At 45.8% G+C, this 13,880-nt stretch overlaps 1 protein-coding gene across 1 annotated transcript in view; it reads left to right on the forward strand.

Annotated features, from left to right (window-relative positions):
* ryr2a (ryanodine receptor 2a (cardiac)) overlaps positions 1-13,880 on the forward strand; it is a gene marked incomplete at both ends in the record, with an annotated part of 435,130 nt that overhangs the window by 24,406 nt on the left and 396,844 nt on the right. The window contains one exon of the mRNA XM_080517507.1: positions 13,486-13,605. Coding sequence (XP_080373633.1) covers positions 13,486-13,605 — 120 coding nt within the window. The remainder of the gene's footprint in view (positions 1-13,485; positions 13,606-13,880) is intronic.

Raw genomic sequence — 13,880 nt, forward strand, 5'->3', positions numbered from 1 at the left:
GACTGAGCTCCTCACCCTATCTCTAAGGGTGACTGAGCTCCTCACCCTATCTCTAAGGGTGACTGAGCTCCTCACCCTATCTATCTCTAAGGGTGACTGAGCTCCTCACCCTATCTCTAAGGGTGGCTGAGCTCCTCACCCTATCACTAAGGGTGACTGAGCTCCTCACCCTATCTCTAAGGGTGACTGAGCTCCTCCCCCTATCTCTGAGGGTGACTGAGCTCCTCCCCCTATCTCTAAGGGGGACTGAGCTCCTCCCCCTATCTCTAAGGGTGACTGAGCTCCTCCCCCTATCTCTGAGGGGGACTGAGCTCCTCCCCCTATCTCTAAGGGGGACTGAGCTCCTCCCCCTATCTCTAAGGGTGACTGAGCTCCTCACCCTATCTCTAAGGGTGATTGAGCTCCTCACCCTATCTCTAAGGGTAACTGAGCTCCTCACCCTATCTCTAAGGGTGACTGAGCTCCTCCCCCTATCTCTAAGGGTGACTGAGCTCCTCCCCCTATCTCTAAGGGTGACTGAGCTCCTCACCCTAACTCTAAGGGTGATTGAGCTCCTCCCCCTATCTCTAAGGGTGACTGAGCTCCTCACCCTATCTCTAAGGGTGACTGAGCTCCTCACCCTATCTCTAAGGGTGACGCCCAGCCACCCTACGAAGGAAGCTCATTTCAGCCGCTTGTATCCGGGATCTGGTTCTTTCGGTCATGACCCATAGTTCATGACCATAGGTGAGGGGAGGAACGAAGATCCAGTAAATCAAGAGTTTGGTCTTTTGGCTCAGCTCCTTCTTCACCACGACGGACCGATACAACGTCTACATAACTGCAGACGCTGCACCGATCCACCTGTCGATCTCACGCTCCATCTTTCCCCCACTCGTGAACAAGACCCCGAGATACTTGAACTCCTCCACCTGTGACAAGGGTACTCCACCGACCTGGAGGGGGCAAGACACCTTTTTCTGGTGGAGAACCATGGCCTCGGATTTAGAGGTGCTGATCTTCATCCCAGCTGCTTCACACTCGGCTGAAAACCACGTCAGTGCACGTTGAAGGTCCAGGCTTGATGGAGCCAACAGAACCACATCATCCGCAAATAGCAGAGATGAGATCCTGTGGTCCCCAAACCGGACCCCCTCCGGCCCCCGGCTGTGCCTAGAGATTCTGTCCATATATATAATGAACAGAATCGGTGACAAAGAACAGTCCTGCTGGAGGCCAAAGTGCACTGGGAACAGGTCTGACTTACTGCCGGCAATGCAAACCAAACTCCTTCTCCGGGTGTACAGGGACTGAACAGCCCTTAACAAAGGGCCCCGGACTCCATACTCCCGGAGCACCCCCCACAGGACGTCCCGAGGGACGCTGTCGAACGCCTTCTCCAGATCCACAAAACACATGTGGACTGGAGGTGAGCCCGACTATATCTAGACGGTATCTCTCAACCTCCCTCACAAGCTCGGGCTCCTTCCCCCCCAGCGAGGTCACATTCCATGTCCTGAACACCTGATTCTGTGTCCGGGGATCGGGTCGTCGAGGCCCCTGCCGTCGACTGCCACCCAATCCACACTGCACCCGACCCCTACAGCAGCCTCTGTAGGTGGTGGGCCCACAGGAGGATGAGGAGGAGGGGCCCGCGTCGTCCCTTCGGGCTGAGCCCGGCCGAGTCCCGCGGGCAAGAACCCGGCCACCAGGCGCTCGCGTGCGAGCCTCCACCCCAGGCCTGGCTCCAGGGTGTGGCCCCGGCTGCGCCAAACCGGGCGACGGCACTTCTCCATTGTGGTGTATGTCCATAGGGTTGTTTTGAACTGCTTTTAGTCTGACCCATCACCTTGGACCTGTTTGCCATGGGAGACCCTACTGGGGGGGCAAGCCCCCCGGCAACATAGCTCCGAGGGTCATTCGGATGCTCAAACTCCCCCACCACGATAAGGTTGCAGTTCAAGGGGGAGAATTATATGCTGCCATGTTTTGTGACGGTCATCCCGATTAGCTACGTGCTATTAAGGTTCTCATCCGTGCTGTGGCAAATTTTTTGACGGTTTTAAAATCTGGTACGGCACCCGCGGCAATCATGACTTGTTACATTTGCCCATCCCATCCCCCTGCATTGTCTCACATCCATCTCGTTTTGTCCACAGTGGCCTGGAACAGGGCTGCCGTAGCTGCCGTGAACATAGTGTAAACGTACCTTTAGGTAGACCAAGACCACCACGTTCTGTTTCCCTGAAGCAAGGATTTACTAATTATTGCATGTTTCCCAGCCCAAATAAATGATATTATACTGTCAATGTTATTAAAAACTGATCTGGGAAAGAAGAGTGGGAGACTCTGAAAAATATAGAGGCAGATATTCATTTTGAGACTTTGCACTCTTCCAGCTCGCGAAAGTGGTAGATTGTTCTTGATCTGGTCAGATTTTACAGATGATGTCAATGCCATAAGGTTTTGCTCCCATAGTGACTTAATAGATTTAGTAATATTGATGCTCAGATATTGAAATCCTGCACTAGCAAATGTAAATCGAATTGAGGATGTTGGTAAATCACAAGCCAGTTGGTTCACAGGCAAGCGCTCACTTTTCTGGATGTTTAATTTATAGCCAGAGAGACAGCCAAAGGAGTCCAAAAGCGAGAGAACAAGGTCAATACTAGAACTGGGATCACATATTGCATATGTAGCAGCAAATCAATTGCATATAAGGACATTTAGTGTTATACAGCCCACCTCTGGATTCCCTTAAACCCGCTGTTCTTCTTTAGGGCTATAGATAATGGTTCGATGGTAATTACGTACAAAAGGGGTGATTAAGGGCAGCCTTGGCGTGTACCACAGAAAAGAGGGAAGAATTTTGAGTGCTGCGTGCTTGTGCACACAGATGCATAGGGAGTAGAATACAACAACTGAATCCATGAAATCAGGCCATCACCAAAACCGATGTGGGCCAAGCAGGAAAAGAGAAATATCCATTCAACCCGATCAAACGCTTTTTCGGCCTCTCGTGATATGAGATATGATATGATATGGGAAGTGTGTGGATGACACTAAGAGGTCTCCGTATGTTTATAAAGGCTTCTGTTTCTAATAAATGTAATAACATACGAATATGAATGACTCAAAACGCTAATTTAAATTTCATCAGAAAATCAATATACTGAATCTAAAGGAAATAATAATGTGTTCATTCAGGATGCCATATGTAGCACCAGAAGAGCATGCATGGGAGACCAGGAAGAACATGCAAACTACACTCAGATAAGCGTTGGACATGTTTCATTGCTATTAGGTGAGATCAAAAATCTCTCCCAGGAAGAAAACCACAGTACCATCAGAGGCAGATCAGAATGAGTTTCGCCTTCAACATCTATCTCTTTATGCTTGTTGGGATTTATGGTTGGTTATTAGCGTTAAAATTACTGTATATAATAGATTACTGAAAGTAATGAATCACTGGAAGTAATTTATGAAAATTTGTATACTGTCATTCACTCATTGACAACTCGTAGACTAATTGAGTAATTACTCAAAAGTTTATAAATTATCAAAAATGTATTTATTAATGAACAATTATTAATTTGAATAAATAAATAACAGGGAAGGTGTGAGAGAGACTGTTACAAACCAGTGAATTGTCAACAATAAATACACAATACTTACCAGGAATTGAAAGATTCAGCTAAAAGGCGTTTATTAACAAAAATGTATTAATTCATAAATAATTCAGAAATAATTCATTAAACCAACACAATCAAGTAACAAACATCATCTAACATGGAGATCTATTCTACTAAACAGCAACACTATGTACAAAGAAAGGGTGTGTGTGTGTGCGTGTGTGTGTGTGCGTGTGTGCGTGCGTGTGAGTGAGTTGGGATGTAATGACCACGAGTGTCCACCAGGTGGCGGCGGACCTTGTAGGGTCAGTGTCAGTGGGTGTAATGACCTTGCACGGACGCTGGTTCGGGGCGGTGACCATGACGACCACCAGGGGTGTGTGGAGAGATTGTGATGACCCACGCAGCCACCAGAGACGTTTCACTTGCTCTTTCTGGGAGCGAGGCGGTTGCTCGGCGACCACATAAACAAGATGGCCGTCACGCGTGGGGGACGCTTGGAGCAAGAGGTCTCACCGGGGCAGAATCATTACTGTAACGCCAGAGTTTAACTGGATGAGACAGGCAGTCAAACTCCGGTGACCATACGGAGGTATCATGACGGCACAAGTTAGCGGTTCGGATGCTAAATGTGGCTATGTGGAGAGTTTATCTCGATGAGTTAACACAAGCAGCGGGGGATACACATGGGGCTTAATGAAGGAGAGAGAGAGAGAGAGAGAGAGAGAGAGAGAGAGAGAGAGAGAGATTCTCCACACAGAGATCCAGTGGCGCGAGGCTCACTGAACCTCCTGTTCTGAGGTGGAAAACCAGAGTCCCAAACTTGCGATGGTGTGCGTGAACGTCCGAACACAACAGATGCTTATCAGCGGCACATGAAACACAATTGCAGGTTAGCTTCAGGCTAATCTCGCAGCGCTCCCCAGACAAAAGCTCTCTTATGGTTCCGTTGCGCTGTGTGGTCCAGCACCGTCCGTGGACTGGGCTTCCATAGGGCCTTGCTTCGCTTTAAAGCTGCTTGAAGCAGAGCATGGATTCCGGGCCCAACAGTTGTAAGTAATTAAATTATACCTGACAATTGAAAGACTTTGAACAACTTACCAAGAGACTCAGAAAATGTTGTTTTTCTCCACACTGTTTCTGGAAACTTCTCTTGTACTGATTAACTGTGCAAGTGCTCTGCTGAGCCTCTGCATTCGTTCCAGGAACAGAATGTTACAAGTCCAGTTTCCTCAAATGAACTTAGCTTTAAACCTCCTTCAGGAAAAATGAGTACATATTTACAGTCCATGAGTTAAATCATTAGGATAGGGACAGATAAGTAAAATACGCTATCAAGATTTAAGTAAGCGTAGCTATTACCATTAAGAGTGTGGTGTAGAGCACATGGAGCAGATAAGACAACTTCCTTATTTTCCTGCTTATGAAAACAGAAAAAAGTAGGGTGAAGTTTTTCTTTTTTTATGGCTTTGACCCAGAACAGTTATCACAGAGCAACCTACATACAGTGACATAACCAGAGGTGTGTGTGTGTGTGTGCGTGTGTGTGTGTGTGTGTGTGTGTGTGTGTGTGTGTGTGTGTGTGTGTGTGTGTGTGTGTGTCATAAGTACAGTGCTCCCATGCATCATGTCTGAGATGTGTCCTGAAAGGATGGCTGCAGCCTATTTGTGGCCCTACCTAGACCCAGCAGACTCATACACACACCTACACACAGGTCACTGCTGCAGTGCTGCTGCAACCTCTCAAGGACTCCATGAAACTTTGGAAAGTCTAGCTATATGCAAAGTGTCTCTTGGAGATGGGCCTACAGAGATGCGTGTCGGGAGGGGCGGGCTCTGTGTGTGACTGGCCAATCACAGAGCGTAAAGACAGTCAGTTGCCAAATGAGGATTTTCCTTCAGCACGAGCACGGATATTGACGACTTTTACTCGTATTATGCTTGGACTCGTCAAAAATGCTTTATCCCTATGAGAGAGAGAGGTGCAGGGAGTGTGTGTGTGTGTGTGTGTGAGAGATGTGTGATGGAACTACAAAACAAGATGGCGGATCACAAGAAACTACATCACTGTCAGTGAGGGATTAATATTTGTTGTTCTGGCTTTTGTTGATGCGACTTTGTCTACCTCTGGATTATAAACCAGCTTTCTCTCTCTCTCTCGCTCACTCTCTCTCTTTGTCTTTCTCCCTCTCTCTGTCTCACTCTCCCTCTCTCTACAGGAAGTCAGATTTACTGTCTCCACAGGCTGTTGAATAAGCTCTTGTGTAAGATGTAGGCTGAGCTGAGTTGATATGTATTGGCTGTGTATTAAAGTGTGTGTGTGTGTGTGTGTGTGTGTGTGTGTGTGTGTGTGTGTGTGTGTGTGTGTGTGTGTGTGTGTGTGTGTGTGTGTGTGTGTGTGTGTGTGTGAGAGAGAGACACACACACACAAGCACACTGTAATGGGACCCCATAGCACATATTTGATTCAGGGGCGACATAAAGGTGCTACATCCACCCTTGTTTATCTCAAAGGAACTCAGATCAGTAACATGACAGTAGGAAAACCTTCGAATACAATGGTTTTAACTTTAATGTTAGTTTTTGTATGAGTACATGGCACAAATGTCAAAAATCTAGGTCCTCAGTTTGTAGTATTTTGTAACATTCATGCAATTCATACTCAACCTCACAGTGTGTCTTAATGCTGCTGATACATCACTAACAAGAAGGAAGCAGCTTTCACTGCCCATCACTCTCAGTGTCGTGTTCTCTGGTTACACTAAAACACCAAAATCACCAGCATAAAAATGATCAACAATTGTTGAGTGTCCCATGTTCAGAATCCATTGTCTAAAGTCCAGAGTCCGGTGTTCAGAGTTCAGTGTTCAAAGTGTTCTGAGTCAGAATTCAGAGTTCAGAATTTTCACATTTTATAAATTTTCTCTGAAAATGAACCTGGCCTTTATTTAGTAAACGAGATGATATTATATTGGCAGTCATACATTAATTTCCAGGTCCATTACATGACAGTAATTATTGTCAAAACGCTTTTGAATTGCACTGGATTCAATTTATTTGACAGTCAGACACTGTTTACATGCAGTTGTTGCTACAATTAGTAGTTTATAAATCACACCAATAAATTAGCAGACTGGCCTGCAAGTGATTGGCCTCAGGTCTGAATGGGCCCAAATAGTCTTTCATTTCCTTCTGCCATTTTCATTTTTGAGGCATTAATTTGATATCTCATATTTAGAGTTGAGAGCACAAAGCGATCATCATTGATGACAGTTGTATTGAATGAAGTGCCAAAGGTGTATGGAATGTTGATGTGGGGTTGAGGAGCAGATAAACATATCAAAACACGACAGGGGTTTGAGTAGAAACATTCATGAATATCCACCAACCAACATGAGGAAGGAGGACATGAGAGAGACAGAATAGGACTTAATTGAGAAGACACTTGAAGTGTGTTTGAAGTGAAAGCAAGGACAGAAACTGTGGGATTCAGTGGGTTGTGCCAGTTGAAGCATCAAACAGACACACTGTAGTGTCAGGTGGACTTGCAGGAGCACCTGGACACTGAGCTACCCCCATGGGTCCCACAAGTGGAACAGCTGGCACTGCTATCTTCTCAAAACGCATCCTGCATTTCAGTCAGTCATTCCCAGACTCCCATCATGCTCTACTGCCTGGTTCTCTGCTCCATCCACTCTCTCTCTCTCTCCCTCCATAGAAGGCTGGAATGCAGCCTGAAGCTGACAGAAAGCAGACCTCTGCCGAAGGAGGAGTGCTTTCAGTTTGTTAACAAGTTACCATGTCATGGTTCAAGGTAATGCTCTCACATGCAAGCTTCCAGCTCAATGGGTTTCATGAGTGTGTATGGGAGCGAGTGTAGATAGATAGATAGATAGATAATTACTTTATTCATCCCCGAAGGGAAATTGTTTTGTTGCAGCAATCTGGTACATACGAATATTATAAAATACAATATAATAGTAAAAAAAGTAAAAAATAAAAATGTAAAACTATCTGGGTATAAGACAAAGTAAAACACAGAACGGAACATGGGCACTTAGAAATAAGACGAGATAAAAGCAAGATAAATAAATAGTAAGGTGCAGTGGCAGAGCCATTAGAAGTAGGCATTATATAATAATGTGGTGATTTATGGTTGGTAATTAGCATTAATAATTACTGTAAGTAATGGATTACTGAAAGTAATAGATTACTGAAAGTATTTTGGGAAAAATTGGAATTACTAATGAAGTAAACGGTTAGTTACTCATCAGCAACTCCTAGAGTAATTGAGTAATTACTCAAAAGTTAATAAATTATCAAAAATAATTTATTAATGAAAAATTATTAATTTGAATAAATTGATTATTTATCAAATAATAATTGAATCGGGGCACCACCAGCTAAGCTGGAAATAGCTAATACCAAATTTCAGACTCGTTTGTCAAAAGGTTATTTAAGTAAGTTAATATTTCTGTGTAAATATAACAATATTAAATAACAAGGAAGGTGTGAGATTCGAGCACAGACTGTTACAAACCAGTGAATTGTCAACAATAAATACACAATGATTACCAAGAATCGATCAATTCAGTTAAAATGTGTTTATTAACAAAATGTATTTATTCAAAAATAATTCATAAATTATTTATTAAAACAACACAATTAAGTAATAAACATCAAACACGGAGATCTAATCTATTAAACAGCAAACACTATGTACAAAGAAAGGGTGTGTGTGTGTGTGTGTGTGTGTGTGTGTGTGTGTGTAAGCCTGAGTGGGGGTGTAATGACCTCGAACGTCCACCAGGTGGCGGCGGACCTTGGAGGGTCAGTGTGTGTGGGTGTAATGACCTCGAACCGACACCAGGTGGCGGCAGGCGTCTAGTTCGAGGCAGTGACCGTAACGACCACTAGGGGCGCGGCGGCGCACGGAGGGAGAATGCAATGACTCGACTTGTCCACCAGGTGGCCTCTCAAGAGATTGCAATCACCCACGCGGCCACCAGAGGCGCTCGGCGCACTCTTTCTGGACGGCGTGACGTCACTGTGCTCGTGCACGGCTCGTGAGCCTGCTTGGAGCGCGCCTGGGGGCTCGTGGCCGAGAATTCCCAGGGACAGTGAACTACACACGGTCACAAAAGCGCATGGGGGACAGCTGCTGCTGAGTTGCGCGATCGTTTGTGAGGAGAGAAGAGAAAAAGGAGGGGGGAGAAAGGAGGACAGAATCTACTGTGTGTCCAGCTCTGCACACTCTCAGTCTGCACACGGAGTCTAAGATTGAGACTGTGGCAGTATTAGACTCCAGGCACAGAGGGGCAGACTGAGAGAGAGAGAGAGAGAGAGAGAGAGGGCTGCACAGTGCGGAGGTTCGCGCTGATGTAAATCCAACGCGCAGACACAGATTGGTTGGAAACAGGGATCGTCGTCCCTGACTTCAACACAATAATAAACACACAGCAATATTACAGTCACGTTATTCTCATTGCCTGCCCAGACTCTAAGCCTTACTCAGTTTGACGAGGGTGAACATGGTGGCCGGTTGAAGTCCGTTGATTTCCCGGCTGCGGGCTGGTTTCTCTGGTGTCCCATGGAAACAACTGAACTGGTCTGTGGACAGGGGAAAGTCCACAGGATGATCCCAGGAGCGCTTCTTGTGAGGAGGGGAAGAAGAAGCGGCTTCAGTTCTGCATGGGCGGCTGCAACGCACACTCAGGATCCAGTGAAGAAGAAAAATAAAAAAAGGAAAAACAAAAGTAGTTCCACAGTGGTTCTCGGCTCGTCCAGCGCGGTGAAGAACTCCGGGGCCCAGTCAGCGTTAACACATGCGGTACTTTCTCTCTGTGCGAAGAGGTGCGTCCGGCTTGGAGTACATTCGGCTTGGAAGAGGCAGAAGTTACCTTCGCGGGGGTTTTTATACCTCTTTGTTTTGGTTCCGGGTTTCCGCTGTGCTCTGGGCCATGTGGACCAATCCTGAAGGAGGGCCCACCCCGGACATTCCAGCTGGTGAGGGAGCTCTCGGGCTCCCCTGCTGTTGGCCTCCAGTGTTGCACCTTGAAAGGGGGGGGGGACCCGGGGGAGGGTCACATGACCAATGGCGAACTTTTCCAGTTCTGACCATGTGGTCTCTTTGTTCTCAAAACGTGGTCCCCCCTCCCCCCTTCCATGAGGTTGAGTGGTCCAACAATAATAATAACAATAATACAGATAATAACAATGTGCAATAGTGTATAATACTCGTGTATAGTACTACTAATAATAGTAGCAATAATATAACAATAACAATATATATATATATATATATATATATATATATATATATATATATATATATATATATATATATATATATATATATATATCGGTAATAATAATAATAATAATAATAATAATATCAATAGTAATAGTATACTTATAATAATAATAATACCAATGGTATTAGTGTACTTGCACATGTATAAATATATGTATATGTACATGCAATATGCCATATGAAATTTCTGATATAATATAAGTATCAATGTAATTTAGTCCAGGTGGTGATGATTGAGGCTCTGACGGAGGTCGAAGAGTTAAAAAGTCTTATTGCCGTGGGGAGGAAGGACTTCCTGTAACGTTCCTTAGAGCAGCAGGTTGGATCAGTCTGGTGCTGAAGCTGCTCTTCAGCTGGTCCAGTGTCTTCAGGAGGGGGGGGGGGGGGGGGGGTTGTCCATGATTGTCCTCCACCACCTCCTCCAGGTGACCAGCTTGGAGCCAACAACAGACTCTGCCTTCCTGATCACTTTGTTCAGTCTGTTGGCGTCCTTTGCCTTGATGCCCGCATCCCAGGACACCGCAGGACACCCCAGGACACGCCAGGACACCCCAGGACACCGCAGGACACCACAGGACACCCCAGGACACGCCAGGACACCTCAGGACACCCCAGGGCACCCCAGGACACCTCAGGACACCCCAGGGCACCCCAGGGAACCCCAGGACACCCCAGGACACTGCAGGACACCGCAGGACACCCCAGGACACCCCAGGACACTGCAGGACACCACAGGACACCCCAGGACACCACATCAAAAAAGATGGTGCTTGCGACAACAGACTGATAGAACATGTGCAGCAACTTGTTGCAGACATTAAAGGACCTGAGCCTCCTCAGGAAGTAGAGCCGGCTCAGGCCCTTCTTGTAGAACCTGTGTGTTGGTGGACCAGTCCAGTTTATGGTCCAGTGTGACACCCAGGTACTTATAGGAGTCCACTAAGTCCACGTCCTTCCCACTGATGCTGACTGGAGAGGGCAGGGGCTTGTTCCTCCTGAAGTCCACCACCATCTCCCTGGTCTTCTCCACGTTCAGCAGCAGGTGCTTCTCCCCACACCACTTCACAAATCGCTCCACCAGGACCCTGTACTCCACCTCCCCCCCGCCCCCAACACACCCCACAATGGCCGTGTCATCAGAGAATTTCTGCAGATGACATGAGTGTACAGTATATGACAGTGTATGTTCTGTAAATAGTTTTCAAATAAACAATAAATAAAGCAACTTCTGATGAATGCATATCAATTTCAGACTTAAAATAATGTAGATTTAAGCCCCACCTAGCTTCAATTGAGCCATGCCCACTTCTGGTTTAGGCCCCGCCCACTCTGAGTGCAGATTATTTCAATGGTTGAACAGATACAGATAGTGGTGTACTCGCTCATCCCTACCGAACAGCCTCAGAATTGAGCTTCAATGTTTTATATATAAAAAACTATATATACAGTATATAAAGCTTAATTTGTAATATTTATAATATTTTTATTTTTATGAACATCCATATACAATAAAGATATTAATATAGGCTACTTTGTGTGTTCAGCTATATGTGTGTATGTGTGTCAGTGGTCTGTAAGACTTCATTTTGTAATGATGTGTGTGAACCTGGTGATTCATGTAAACATCCAGTGGAGACAAACAGGAAATAATATGTCACCTTGTTCACTGTATTCTTCTCAAAAGCACCACGTTCAGTACGACCAGAGTTTTCCAACTGACTTTACACCACCAGCCACACTCAGAGCAAGCAGACGGTAAAAAAAACAAACAACCTGAGTGGAGTCAGTGTCCGACGAGACACGAGCCGTTTTCAGCTCTGTCTTGTCAAATACAACACGTACGTTATGAAACAAGTTCACTAAGTAACTGAAGCTGAAGAAAACCTGAGGTGTACTGAAGAGAGTACGTGTGTGTGTGTGTGTGTGTGTGTGTGTGTGTGTGTGTGTGTGTGTGTGTGTGTGTGTGTGTGTGTGTGTGTGTGTGTGTGAGTAGGGCACAACTGGCAGCAGAGATGTGTGTGTGTGTGTAGGGAGGGCGGGCTCTGTGTGTGACGGGCCAATCACAGAGCGTGAAGACTGTCAGTTACCAAATGAGGATTTTCCTTCAGCATGAGCATTCTGAGAAAAAACATCCTTTAAGGATCTCAATGCTGTCTTCAGTCCAGACCTTTATGGTTTTCTGCATTTGAGACTTGTTTTATAGGTGTGGGAGTTTGGTAATACTCACTAATGCTATCTCCATGTTCCTAAAGAATAGGCCAAGATTCTGTTGCCCCCTTGTTCCACATTTTACATACTGATAAAAAACTGGGAGGGACAATTCCAGTTTGCAGTGGTGAGCTCCCCCAAGATGACAACCAGGGCCTCCAGGCGCCATTAGCGTTGTTGTTGAACTCAGTCTGTTCTGGCTGCGATGGCGGCATTCCTGCGAGGGAGGAACTTCACAGAGCAGAGAATAATGTTTCCAAACTCCATCTCCAGGTAGACAGCCTGTAAACCCAGGCAAAGAAGCTCCATGCCGGGGCTACAGGTGTCCTCCCGCCCTGTGTACTGCCGGCAGCAGTTTCATTCATGTACACACAGACACCCCTACCTCTAGGAAGCGAGGCTCCCAGGGAGAGGAGCATGCCTCAAGCCTTCAAGTGAAAGAGAGCTCAGGTGACAGGCAGACTGCGCCGCCTGCAGGGAATAGACAATTGAAACAGGGCAGGACAACTTGCATCCAGTATGAAGGACATCGCCTTCTGCTTCTAATGCGGGTGTTTATCTGGGCTTCAGTGTTGAGGGACATAAATCAATGTGCCACCATTTTGGCAGCGGTAAAGCGAGTGTCCCACAGTCTGAGTAACACCATCTCTCCACCTACATGGTCACTTGGTGATATGCGTGACGATTCGGTGGTATGTGCGGTATGCGCATTGTTATCAGAGAGAGAGAGTGTGTGTGTGTGTGTGTTGGGCCTCTTTAACAGCTACTGGATGCAGGTTGCTTTACTAGTGTGCCTGAGCCACAAGCATGTGTGGAGAAGAGCTAGCTTAATAGCTACTGAAGGGTTTGCCACATGAGAATGCCGGTTCACGTAAAGGAGCCGCTTTTGGCCAATCATCCATACGAGGCGACGTTTTACGAGTGCCAAAACTGTTTTTTTTTATTAAACAGGTCCAGAGTCGGAGTCTACCTCTAAATATATATGTGCTTCATCTCTTCTTCTGCGTTTTTGATGTGTTTGGTGAGTCACAGTGCCTCTGAAGGCCTGGCCTGGTACTCCATGCCCTGAAGCCTTGTGTTGAGCCGTGTTCATAGTGACGTGTGGACAGAACTTTTTTTTTCTGAGTAACATACAAATTAAAAAGGTTTTACAAGAATACACAATAAATCACAGCTCATGTTCATTTAGAAATATATTGTACTTTTGAGTTTTGTTTTCAGGAGTCAGAAATACACTGTCAGCAGCTGTAATCCTTCACTCAGTGGACAGTGCTTGTCCTCTGAGCTTGTTCTTGTTCAAAAATATGAAAAGTATGATGAAAAACATCCTTCTGTGTGGCTTTGTGTGTGCAGGATGATGAGGTGGTCCTACAGTGCTCAGCTACAATCCAGAAGGAGCAACAGAAACTCTGTCTGGCTGCTGAAGGCTTCGGAAACCGACTCTGCTTCCTGGAGTCCATCTCCAACTCCAAGGTAACAACCACATGGAAACACTGGCCGAGTGGGTAAAACACTTCTGTAATGCAAATCCAGGTAGTACAGCTTAAGGCGTCATGGACCATGTCAGCAGTTTGTCTTCATACTCACATCAAACCACGACTATCAAAAACCTGACATATATCAATAACCAGAGTGAGCCTGACTCGTCGAGCTGTATTATATATGTAAATTATGAATTTCAAGAAATAGCATCTGTGCTTTGTGCTGCAGCAACCCAGTCTCATTCCAAGTTGTTTAATACCTCTGTT

Source organism: Blennius ocellaris, assembly GCF_963422515.1.
Source record: "Blennius ocellaris genome assembly, chromosome: 21".
Lineage (NCBI taxonomy): Eukaryota > Metazoa > Chordata > Actinopteri > Blenniiformes > Blenniidae > Blennius > Blennius ocellaris.